The following is a 12,313-nucleotide window of genomic DNA, read 5'->3' as shown; positions in this document are numbered from 1 at the left end:
TGCTGCTGCCTGAGTTGTGTTTGACTTGCCAAAGCATTCCCATGTATCTCCTCTACTCGTTTCTCTGAACTGGCTTCCTATAGCTGCCCAGATCAAATTTCAGACCCTGGTTATTGCCTACAAAAGCATCAATAGAACTGTACCCAGATATCTACAAGACTTGATCAGCCGCTTAGCCAGACCGCTTTGCTCATCTACTTCTGCCTGCTTGGTGGTCCCAAGCATGAAAGATAAAGCATGGAGGTTCTCGGTTCTAGCTCCGTTGTAGTCGAACCACCTCCCCCTCTCACTGAGAACTGCTGAAACTCTGTCCACATTTAAAAAGGGTCTGAAAACTCACCTCTTCCAGACTCACTCTGCCCATGATCTCTTAAGCTCATGTAAGGTGTAAATGTTCATGCACCATAAACTTCTGATCACGCCCGGATAAGCCTTTACACAGTTGCTACTACTGTATTGTATGTAAATGTTTGTGTATTTCAAAAAAAAAATTGTCGGAAGGTGATCAGGAATCATCTTTTCTGAGTTTTATGCAGCTACTTGTGTGATGAAAATTGTTGCATATAGTGGATAGAAAGAAACAAACTTTACGTAAGAATCACACCTCTGCAACTATGTCTCTCTTTCTCCTAATGTAATGCACAAACTATTCTCTGAGATGTATGTCATTTTGGAGAAAAGCGTCTGCTAAATGAATAAATGTAAATGTAAATTTTGCTGGACAGTTTTCAAAGCCAGTGAGACAACCAACAACTGTACAGCTGTGAAATGCATCTTTCTGAGTGGATGCAGCTGCAGTAAGAGCCACAAAATTCCTCATTACTCAGAGGACACTTAGTTTAAGGGTAATAACTATGTCAATTCATCATCTCTGCAAAAGCAAATCTGTCCAGGAAGAGAGACCTAAGAAACAGCAAACATAGGTGGCGCTGTTCCTCTTTCTCTGAAAGAAGGCATATTTGTTTTTTCTGCATTCCCTCTCCATACCCTTGACGCAGAGCTGAACCGAGCATTTTGCTTTTGTTTTTTGGCAAGGATGTGGGGTTGGGTCTGGCGGTTAATCTGACTGTTGGTCTGGCTGCTGTGGGGAGTTGCTGAGAAAATGTTAGTCTTCAGGGCTGCGCTTCGGAGCAGCCCCCTCATCCTGAGGGCTGCTGGCTGCAGCCATTGAACACCTCAGATGCTGCGACAATTTCACTCTGGTAAACCTATTAAAAGCACAGTTCTAGAATATTCTGAATACTCACAGAGGTTTATTGGTCACATCTGCTCATAAGTCCTCACTATGTTCAAATAAGACATTGTAAGGGTAATACTGAAGTACTACTTGTTTTATTATCAACAAAAGTAGCTATTAAAGTTGTCAAAGGGGTGTTAGACTGCCTGCCACCACGCATGAGTGAGGTTACCACAGTGGTGGAGGTTAACTCAGGTTGCTGAGGACACTCCTTATGATGTCAGATCATCTCATCAGCATTGCTGGTTTGGCTCACCTAAATGCACTATTTCATTTAGCCCTCTAATTTTATGAGGACAATACGCAGAAGTGGACACAAAAATCGTAATCATGCAATGTGCTGAATTAATCCCGCCCTTTGTGTTCCATCTGACATGGGAATCTACACAAAGATGTCTCGCTGATCACTTTGCACCTTTGCAACTTGTAGCATCTGCCTTGCAAGAGGAATCAGGCCAGCAGCACTTATTTCAAAGCTGGACCTGCAAATGACAGGTTTCCAGTTCAAGTCCCAAGGGTGGCCAGCTGCTGTACCCCTGTGAAAGGTTGAGAACATGAAATTGTTCACTAATTTAGCCGTGTAGATCAATGGGATCAACACATCTGCAGAGTCACTAAACAGTAACTCTTCAGAGATTTTAAACAATTCATCTGTTCAAAACATATGTACGGGCTGATTAAAAACAGACTGCTCACTGTATTCTCGGCTGAAAAAGATTGAATCATCAAGTGGAGGTTTCAGATACTTCCACAAGTCAGACATCATCGAGTGGGAAGATATAGGGTGGAAGCTGGAGCTTTTACTAAAAACGGCTTTTACTAAACTGAAAAGGATTCTGGGATATTTATTCCTTCAGCATAACTTGGTTTGAGCTGGCTTGAGAATCTGTCTAGGGTGGTGTGAAATGTTCATTCTCAAACCTTAAAACACACACACACACATTTTCAGATCCGCTTGTCCCATACGGGGTCACGGGGAACCGGAGCCTACCCGGCAACACAGGGCGTAAGGCCAGAGGGGGAAGGGGACACACCCAGGACGGGACGCCAGTCCGCCGCAAGGCACCCCAAGCGGGACTCGAACCCCAGACCCACCGGACAGCAGGACTGCGGTCCAACCCACTGCGCCACCGCACCCCCCCTCAACCTTAAAACAGTTTATAAATATTAAAACCATTGTGGTGTGAGTGTGTTCATGTAAAATGGGCTCACTGTCATTCATGGAACGTTATTGGGGCTTAATGTCACTAACTGAAGCTGAAGTTTTGATAGAAGCAGTCTGCTGGTCAAAGCTTTACTATAAAAGCTAATCCACAAGCCCTCCTTTAACTTTCTTACAAATATTCCTGGCACACTGAAAGTGGTCAGTTTTACTGGGGTAAATGAAGTATATTACTTTTCCTCTTCAAAAACACAAATACCAGAGCAGAGACCTTCAGTACTACAACTTTAAGCTCGCTTGAATGGCTTGCTAACCACCACATCACCTTCTCACTGTTTCATTGCTGCCACTTTACTGCCTTTCTTGTCCTAAATGACAAAGTGCATGTTGTTTATCTCTGTTTAGACAAACTGCCCAGAGCAGAAACATCACCATTTACCCAGTTTCAGTAATACATACTCATGCACACAAGCAGCAAAAGAGAAACTGCTGCTTCAAAGTATGTGAAGCCCTTGTGTCCATTAATTTTACCACAGAATGGTTATTTTCACATGATACACATAATGGGTGTGTAACAACCAATTCCTCATGTTGCTTTAGTGGAAACCATGTTTGTAGTAGAAGCACAGAAGTGTGAGAGCAAAAATTAAAGAACACCCAAGCTGCATTGGTTATACCAAGTAGGTAAGTAGAATCTGGTGTGTAAATCATAATCATTTATTAAATGCACAGGTTTATTTTAAGATGTAACATTTAGATTTGATAAATCTACTTCAAGATTTTATGCAGGAATAATAATGACCATCCCTGAAGGTTCACATACTTTGTCAACAGCGCTCTACATACTACTGTTATTACCCTGAACCTTGTCTGGAATATGTCCATGCCTCTCTTATATGAACATCAATATGGCACAGGGATACAACATGGAAGTGGTTCGGGGTGATATAAAGATCCCAGAAAAGTGTGAGAGTCCACAAGCAGGGACTCCACCTCTTCAGCTGCTCGTCGTCCATCCCTCCAGCTCTGCCCCCAACCTCTCCCCCCGCGCCTTCTCTCCAGACTTCTTCTCAACTGCGGCTGTCCTTCGTTGTGCTTTTCACTACCTGTAATGGTCATCGCTCCCTCATTTCTTAAGTTTTTCTGAGGCTCCGGAGCTAACGAGCCGAGGTGTCTCCTTATAATTGTTCCTGCCCGTTTCACGGAGGACACCATGCTGTCCGCACTCGGCGACTTCGCGCTCCTCTGCCTCTTCGCGCTATGGGTGGGTTGCGGTGCTCAAAAAGAAGAAGAGCCAATAGTAAAATTTACAGGTAAGATTACCCATTGTTTAAACAAAGCCAAGGCGGAAGGGCAAAAAGAGCTGCTGCTTTGGATTTTATTAAACCGTTCGTTCGCCAACTGGGTAGTAGAAAAAAAAAGGTCTGCGTCTGGGACAGTGAAAATATAACGCTTGATTTCTCTACAAACTTTTTCTTTCTTTCTTTCTTTCTTTCTTTCTTTCTTTCTTTCTTTCTTTCTTTCTTTCTTTCCGTGCTGTGTGTGAAATATTAAAGAAGCCGAAAGAAGTTCTATTGCGCCTCGTCGCACTGTACACGGTTTCCTTGTCGGTCGGTTGTGAAAGGCGCGTGCAGCTGCGAGTCTCGCGCTAAGGCGTAGGGACACTGGCTAGGAGCGGGCGGCGGGACGGCGCATGTCTGCCGTCGACTGTCGACTGAACGGAGTGAATAGGGCCGCTAGTTTCTGGGTGGCGTCCCTCTCTCATCATGGCTTACATTCGTGTTGGATGATTTACTGAAGGCTTGAGAAAGAGCCGGCTTCTATGGACTGGCATGGCACCGTTAGGTTGGCACGATAGGGAAGGGGGACTTTGCATGTAGGGTGCCAGCAGAGAGGAATTAGATGGGTTCAGTCTGGGTTTGCAGGGTTTGGGTTTGCCCTCCCTGAAGCCTCTGCAGCCCCAGGTGGTATCTCCAGGAAGCAGCCAAATGCTCTTGTCTTCCGTGCAGTGCCTACTGTTCTTCACTCTCAGAAAAGCAAAGTGTCAGCTTGACTTGATTTGACTCTTCCAGAGTGATGGAATGGCTGACAGTTTGGTGTCTTCAGGGATAGACTTCTTCTTTTTCTTCTTCTTGCAAGGGATACCTTGTCATTCTGGTTCTCTCCAGTCCTCAGTGGTCTCTGCCCACCAAGCTGCAGACATACAAGTAGAATGACTCTTGCAGAGTGATGAAGGTGTGCAGTTTACGCTCTTGGGCCTTTGTCATTGTTCTTCCTCCATGAGACATGGTACCATTGTGGTGCTGCCCACTTTTCCTTGGTGTCGGTCCACCAAGATGCAGAGATGCACTGCTCCTTGTGCTGAACACTGCTGACTGGCAGTCTGTTGAAATTCACATGCTGGATGGAACTGGCTTTTGTATATTTTTGCTAATCTGGAATTAACAATTGCAATTACTGCTTTATTTATAAGATTGAAGGGACAGTCACCATTTTATCAGTTTTTTCCTAAGAATTTCAACACACACACACACACACACACACACACACACACACACATTTTCAGAACCGCTTGTCCCATACAGGGTCACAGGGAACCAGAGCCTACCCAGTAACACAGGGCATAAGGCCGGAGGGGGAGGGGACACACCCAGGATGGGACGCCAGTCCGTCGCAAGGCACCCCAAGCGGGACTCGAACCCAGGACCCACCGGAGAGCAGGACCACGGTCCAACCCACTGCACCCCCACACCCCCACAGAATTTCAACATTTTGATGAATATATTTACCAAGAACATATCTGAACATGCAGAGTGACAAACAACAGATTTTTCTGTGTTTTTCCCCTATATCTACAAAATAGATATTAATTTAGCATGTCAACAAGTTACATAGTTCATTGGCAAGTCATTGTTTTATCAATTGTTGGCATGGTGCTGTTGCAAGAATATAATTTGTGAATGGACATGTATATCTTTTATTTGTGGTATCTAAAAATGTCTGTACTTTATTAGCAAAAATTAGGAATAAAGTGAAATAAAATGTATGCAATTACAAGTAAAACAGAAAGAATCAAATCTCTCAGTGAATAAGGGGTTTGAATAACTGCCACCTTTACACCTGCCACAAATTTAATAGCATTTCCAGTTCAAAGAGAAGACCCAATAATAACAGCTTCAAAAGAATAATCTTTATTTTCAGGCCCTGTCTCGAATTGTTCACTCTGCTCATATTGTTCCTCACATTGGTCTTGTGTTTTCCTAGATATGAAAGTATATGCTGTACTGTACTATACTGATCACATGATCTGGTGACAGCCATACTGTAGCCTCCCTCTACCCCTTAAACCTACCACTATTTTGCTCTGCAAAACCTAATATGGTAATAGTCAAATTTAATAACAACCATTCAAACAGATCAATACATGTTTAACTATACTGTGTCCAGTGTTTAACACTGAGATATTTGGTGAGATTTTGACTTTCTTTGATCTTTTTGCCAGATTGTCCCGTGGATCTTTTTTTTGTCTTGGATACATCTGAGAGTGTTGCGCTGAGGGCCAAACCACCAGAATTCTACATCGACCAGATCAAGACATTCACAAACAGATTCATCGATCACCTGACTGACTAGTACATTTCAACCTTTATTGCCACCTTTCCACTATTTTATGAAGTGTCATTTGATACAAATACATTGCAAAAATGAGAACTAATAACAATTAGGGAAATAGTGGTGTTACAGCAGTTTTTTCTAAGCAAAGAACAGAAACCTTTACAATAATACATGCAAATACATAGTTGATAAATTAAATTAAGTTAAAATGCACATGAAAATTTTGCAAACCATTTGGACAGGCTAACTGAGTAGTAAAAGAGTTTACAGAAAAATAATGAAATTCATGTTTTATTTCCATTTTGCATTATTATGTAATATAACATAATATCATTTATTATCAGGTACTGAATCATTTAGTATTTAATTCAGCCAAAAGGAGATTTAAAAAATATTTTAGTCTGAGTAATACAATATGAACATCACATATATAATGCATAGCAGTAATTGTGCAGCTAACTACTGAAATGATGACCGTTTCTCAGCTAACATGTTCTGCTGGACTGTTGCTTGGCTCTGCTTTGACTAGCCGGCAACCCTGTGACCGTGAGCTCACCTGGAACTCGGGAGCGCTGCACTACAGTGATGATGTCAAGCTGGTCAAGGAACTGACGGACATGAGGTCAAAGAAAGAAGACCTGAAGCGTGCAGTAAATGCCATATCATACATTGGCAAAGGCACCTATACTGACTGTGCTATCAAGGAGGGTATTGCGCAGCTGTTCAGCGGGTAAGGGGGCAGCCTGGGGTCCTGAGGCCTCCTGATGGTACCCATACACTCTGTGCATGAACACACAAAACACATGAGTCCTTCAGCTGCACAGTCTTTTTATGCTCTGTTTATTGCTCAGTATAGAGTTGTGTCCTAGGAGCTGAGCCTGCATTCCTTCCTACAACGCGTGCAGTGAAACATGTCAAGATTCTCTTAGTTAACTGCAGCCAGGCCATTGTAGTATGTAGTACTGGTAGTACCTGGATAAAATACAGTTCTGATGTGTGCTTCTTATGGGATCTCAGGGGTTCCCCTCACTCTGAGAACAAATACATTGTCGTGGTGACAGACGGACACCCTGACAATGGCTACAAAGAGCCCTGCGGTGGCTTACAGGATGCTGCCAATGAGGCCAGACAGCTTGGCATCAAGGTGTTCTCCATAGCTGTTTCTCCAGACCAAGAGGTACGTTCCATAAGCATGAAGATAGGCACAGACAAGCCCACCTGTTCATGAGGTGCACAGAATTACTCTGTGCAGCTCCATAAAACTTAATCCATCAGTGAGGTGGAAGTGAACTATTGCGTGACACAAACCTTCTCTCCCCCAACTGGGTGACAGGACAACAGGTTGCTCATCATTGCCACCAACAAGGACTACAGGCAGAACTTCACGGCCGCGGGGCAAACGATGCAGAGCAACATGGAGACCATCAACACCATCATCAACATGATCGTGAGTACTCATTGGAACTTGAGATGTCAAAGATAAATGTGTGACAGCTTCCCCATACCCTGAATTCTGACTGGCTGATGTCATGATTCCCTTGACATGCCCTAAATTTTGCTTCCTCTTTTTTCTGTTTTATTTCAGAAAAACGACACAGAAGATGTGGTATGGTTGTCCTTCCTTTGGACTGATTCTATATGCATTTTGTCTGAAATGTTGAAATAGTCCCCTACTGTGAAAGTTGCCTTTTCTTTATTAAATGGTTTCTTCTGTTATCTCCACAGTGCTGTTCTTTTGATTGTCACGTAAGTACTTCCTGTTTTTTTTTACTCTTAAACTGCCAAACACTGAAGTTTACAACTCTTTTTTCAATGTTATATCATAAATTTCTGCTTCTATTGCTGTATAATTGAGGAGTTTCACAGTGGATGATGTGTCACGTAGTCTGTTATCAGTAGGGCACTATTAGCACATAATGTTTAGCAAAAAAAGCAAGTTATATTTTACAACAATAGACTTAATAATTATATTGAGTTAACTGTAGAGATAATTGATTTTTTTTTTCTTTTTATAGCCTAAAGGGGGGCCACCTGGGCCCGATGGGGATAACGGAGACAAGGTGAGTCAAGTTTCATATAGATTTTAATCAGTAATATGACTTGAGTTAACAATATGTGCTTCATTTTTCTTTGTTCACTGTGACATTATTGGAAAAGTAGTATAAAATCAAATTGAATCCAACTGAACTGAATTGCATTCCATCAGGTGAATGATCTGCATATGCCATAGAAAGGTGATCCCATATGAAGGACTTTGTGATCAATGAAGTTCATTGTTGATGGTCCTTTTTGCTGATGGTTTTACTGATGGTTGATGTTTTTTTTTGAAAATTTGGTTTTGACACCAGGCCTTTTCTGTCCCCTCCAGGGTGAAACCGGCAGGCAAGGGGTTCCAGGGGAAAAAGGTGACATTGGCGATGTGGTGAGTGGAATCATCTTTTAAGGACTGAGAAGATATAGCATAGGAAGTGCATTACAAACAAGTCAAGGGCAATACCATGTAAACGGTGCATGGTAAACCACAACGGCTAATACCAGAAGTTGTTGCTCCGTAGTGACAACACACAGCCTCAAAGTACCAGTGAATCCTTCTATTCCTTGGTATGTAGTGTGTAAAGAAAGCGGTCAGCTTAGCAGCGGGTGTGCCAGGCATCCAGATGGAAAAGTCCTTGACTGCAGTACAGCTGACCCATGTACACTTCAGTCTTGCTGTTCAGCCACAGCGATAATAAAGTTTACCGATTTCATCTTGTCTTAACAGGGAAGACTAGGTGACCCCGGGCCTGCTGGCTACCAGGGCATGAAGGTAGGAGGCACAGTGTAGCTGTTTTGTCTTGCTCCCTTTTTTATATCTGTTTAAAATAATAAAAGGGGAAAATTGAAAAAATATTTCTGTTGTTCTTCCCTAGGGTGAAATAGGAAGAAAAGGTGAAAAGGTATATGTTTTTACCTTTTAAATTGTCTGACTTTCTCCCAAAGATAAACATTCATGTTAACTTCTGTTTATTAACCCAAAAATGAAATAACTAAAGGTCTGTCATTGCTACATGGTCTAAGCAGAAAATTCATCACTATCAGGAATATCATCTTAGACTATCAGATAAACTGCAGGTTTATTTGTAGAGTTAGTTATGAGAAACTGTAATTCTCTTAATTTGTGTTTTTTTTAATCCATGAAGGGAGTGAGAGGTCACAAAGGCTACAAGGTGAGTGAGTTTTAAACTCCCATGTATGTGAATGCTAGTTACCTCATCCTCATATTATTTTAGGCCTGTTATTGTTTTCTTTTTCTGCAGTCTTATAGTGCATCATGTAAAATTCTTCGTTCTTCCTCCAGGGTGACAAAGGACAACCTGGAATTGATGGGTTAGATGGACTTAAGGTGAGTGTCACTGTTGGAGTACCATAAAAATACTTCTATGAGGAACAGACACAGAGGCTGAACCACTCGTTACTGCTGTCATTCAACAACACACACTGAGTACAACAGTTCAGTGGCTGTAATTGGTTCTGCACCTGGACATGTACAGTATGTCATGGGTTCAAATGCAATATGAGCATCTATTGCAAATACCATAAAGCACCATTCTGCATAAATCTCAGCTGTATAAATTGTTCACTGAATGTGTACAACTCTCGGGATTTTAAGAGCCTCAAGCACACGGTTCACATGGAAAATAGTTAAACGCAACAATAAGATGAAACACAGCCAGGAGGGGGTGTATTTGACTGCGAAGGGGCTATACCAGACTTCATAGAGCACTCATACATGCTTCCTCCACAGGGTGAAGTCGGATACCCAGGCCTGCCAGGGTGCAAAGGAGCTCCAGGCGAAGATGTAAGTAAATGTTGTCCTGACAGTCGTCCTCTGCAGGTGTTTACGCTATTCACCACTGTGCTTATGACTGCCCTGATGTGTCAGCCACATTCTCCAAAAGAGGCCCCGCTCCCTCTTTGGCCACCCAACTCCTTAACCAAGCAGGGGATGTGCTCCTATTTCTCCTTCCTGGGTGGAGCACTGCAGTGTGGGGTTGCAACTGAGTCAGATGATAAATGGCCTTGGTCTGCTCAATGACTGCATGCACTTTTATGTTTACATGCACTTCTCTTTATTTAGTAAACCCCTTCGTCAAACGCGTTCCCTGTACCGCTACTATTAACAAAGTAAGAATGTAGAAAATGCTGTATGAAAAAGTGCAGTTATACAACAAAGCTAGGGAAGAGAATGTTACAGTTGTATGCAAAACCAGCTGGCATCCCATCCAGGATTTAAGGTATCCTCTGCCTCTGGGATGTGCTCCGGACCACTGCAGCCCCAACACCAGACCTATGGTTGATGAAAATTAAGTGCTCAAAGAGTTGTAGATAAATGTCTTTGAAAGCCGTTATCAGAAGTAATTTCTCTCTTATTGTGAAGTTTATGGTGGCTGACATTCTTAAGCTATGTGAACACATTACAAACTTCACTGCAGACAATTACATTTATAATTGCACACGGCATTTGACAAAGACTCAGAGCTATAAGAACACCGGAACAAACTAACAAACTAAAGGAAAAACAAACAAACGAGAACTTTATTGATCCCAAAGGAAACTGCAAAAATTTGATTCTATTCCTGGTAAATTTTTGCAGAATATAAATTTCAAAAATGTTAAAAGTAGTTTTATACCTTTGCTGAGTGATATTTTACTGAGCACAGCACAGAGATGGGGTCTGCCAGAGATGAATGCCTGGACTGAACTTATTCTTTGCTCTGATTGTTGTTGGGATGAAAATAGTCTACTTTGCATTCTAGGGCTTCCAAGGACCACCGGGCCCAAAAGGAGATCCTGGTCCAGCTGGTAGCAGAGGACCAAAAGTAAGTGCATAATAACCTTTCCATTCATAATTATAGTTTAGTAAACTGGTAGTCAGGAGTCTGGTGGTGCAGCAACACGGCAGGTTTGACCGGTGCCTTGCTGTGTGGTGGATCTGGGGTTCGAGTCTTGCTTGGGGTGTGCAGCAGCCCTGTGTTTACCACCTCCGCCATGCAGAGGAAGGACCTAGCAACCCACCTCTGTTAACTTGCCTTGGAAACTGTGTGAGTGGTTGCTAGGGGTTGGCTCCAACTTGGCACCTTGCATGCAATCTGGTAGTAGGGGTGCCAGGTACCAGCTGCACAACTCTTAAGGATGAAAAATTTGTTAGCATAACATTGCTAAAAGCAAAGCAGATATTAGCTTTATAGTGCTAAGCAAACAATTACAACCAATACAAATCAATGTCAACAACTGCTGTTCCTGAGTGGGGTGAGACAGAGTGCAAGACTAAAGGGGGGGGGCATCCCCCGCATCCCCCAGGACAGGATGCCAGTCCATCATAAGGCACCCCAAGTAGAGCTCAAACTCCAGACCCACCACACAGCAGACACCGGCCAAACCCACCATGCCACGCCACACCACTACACCCCACATCTTCCAAGACAATTGCATTACAGTGCTAAATACAAAGAAAATGTTACCATTAAAATGCTAATAATCTTGTAAAACAGAGAACGATGTAGGTGTTAGTTTTATAAAGCTAAGGGTGAAGTAGATATTAGCTTGTCAGCAATAAAGGCAAGGCAGGTTTTCTGTGGAGTTTTCACTTATGCTTTCCCTCCATTAGGGAGGCCGTGGGCAGGATGGAGAGCCTGGTAGACCTGGGAGCAGCGGCTTGCCTGGACCCAAGGTAAAATGACATTTTTCAGGTTTAGCCAGCAGTGGTGCTGCTGGTGGATAGTCTGAGGGAGTGAAAGTAAAAGGGGGCTTTTCAGGTGTCTGGGGATGGTGGATCACATTTTCATGATTTATTCACATCAATCTTTTTGGGTTTTCACAGGGAAACGGAGGATCCCAAGGTGCTAAAGGAGACAAAGGCGAAAGGGGAGATGATGCAAGTTCTTTCACTTTTTCATTGAATTCACATCAGATCTTACAGTTCTGTGATGTAGGCCTCACTACAAAATGGTACCATCAGCCAAAGTTGGGCCCTACAGCTCAAACTCACAATTTCAGGTCTGGGTTGTACTTTTCTCTGCTTAACCGTATCATGTGTGGCTTCCTGACTGCCAGAATGTGTTAAATTCCCCCTTAGCTAGTGAGACAATTTGACCTAGGTGATTGCTGAATATTTTATTGTTTAATTGTGCTCTATTGTTCAGGGTCCTCCAGGAGAAGATGGACAACGTGGTAACCCGGTAATGTTGGCTGTTTCATATCTTCCTAATATCCTACACTTAAAAAAAACAAAAGATTACAGATGGAGCCTAACAGTTAAA

General features: G+C 42.8%; 1 protein-coding gene across 1 annotated transcript in view; it reads left to right on the top strand.

Moving 5' to 3' along the window:
* The first annotated feature begins 3,365 nt into the window (after positions 1 to 3,365).
* LOC108918629 (collagen alpha-1(VI) chain-like) overlaps positions 3,366 to 12,313 on the top strand; it is a 32,666-nt gene continuing 23,718 nt past the window's right edge. Inside the window, exons 1-18 of the mRNA XM_018726084.2 lie at positions 3,366 to 3,712; positions 5,902 to 6,031; positions 6,544 to 6,744; positions 7,032 to 7,191; positions 7,348 to 7,461; positions 7,600 to 7,620; positions 7,740 to 7,760; positions 8,030 to 8,074; positions 8,383 to 8,436; positions 8,776 to 8,820; positions 8,924 to 8,950; positions 9,194 to 9,220; positions 9,352 to 9,396; positions 9,799 to 9,852; positions 10,811 to 10,873; positions 11,662 to 11,724; positions 11,875 to 11,928; positions 12,197 to 12,232. Coding sequence (XP_018581600.1) covers positions 3,613 to 3,712; positions 5,902 to 6,031; positions 6,544 to 6,744; positions 7,032 to 7,191; positions 7,348 to 7,461; positions 7,600 to 7,620; positions 7,740 to 7,760; positions 8,030 to 8,074; positions 8,383 to 8,436; positions 8,776 to 8,820; positions 8,924 to 8,950; positions 9,194 to 9,220; positions 9,352 to 9,396; positions 9,799 to 9,852; positions 10,811 to 10,873; positions 11,662 to 11,724; positions 11,875 to 11,928; positions 12,197 to 12,232 — 1,260 coding nt within the window. The 5' untranslated portion in view covers positions 3,366 to 3,612. The remainder of the gene's footprint in view (positions 3,713 to 5,901; positions 6,032 to 6,543; positions 6,745 to 7,031; positions 7,192 to 7,347; positions 7,462 to 7,599; positions 7,621 to 7,739; positions 7,761 to 8,029; positions 8,075 to 8,382; positions 8,437 to 8,775; positions 8,821 to 8,923; positions 8,951 to 9,193; positions 9,221 to 9,351; positions 9,397 to 9,798; positions 9,853 to 10,810; positions 10,874 to 11,661; positions 11,725 to 11,874; positions 11,929 to 12,196; positions 12,233 to 12,313) is intronic.

This window comes from Scleropages formosus, chromosome 14, assembly GCF_900964775.1.
Source record: "Scleropages formosus chromosome 14, fSclFor1.1, whole genome shotgun sequence".
Lineage (NCBI taxonomy): Eukaryota > Metazoa > Chordata > Actinopteri > Osteoglossiformes > Osteoglossidae > Scleropages > Scleropages formosus.
This window is presented reverse-complemented; position numbering and strand designations above follow the sequence as displayed.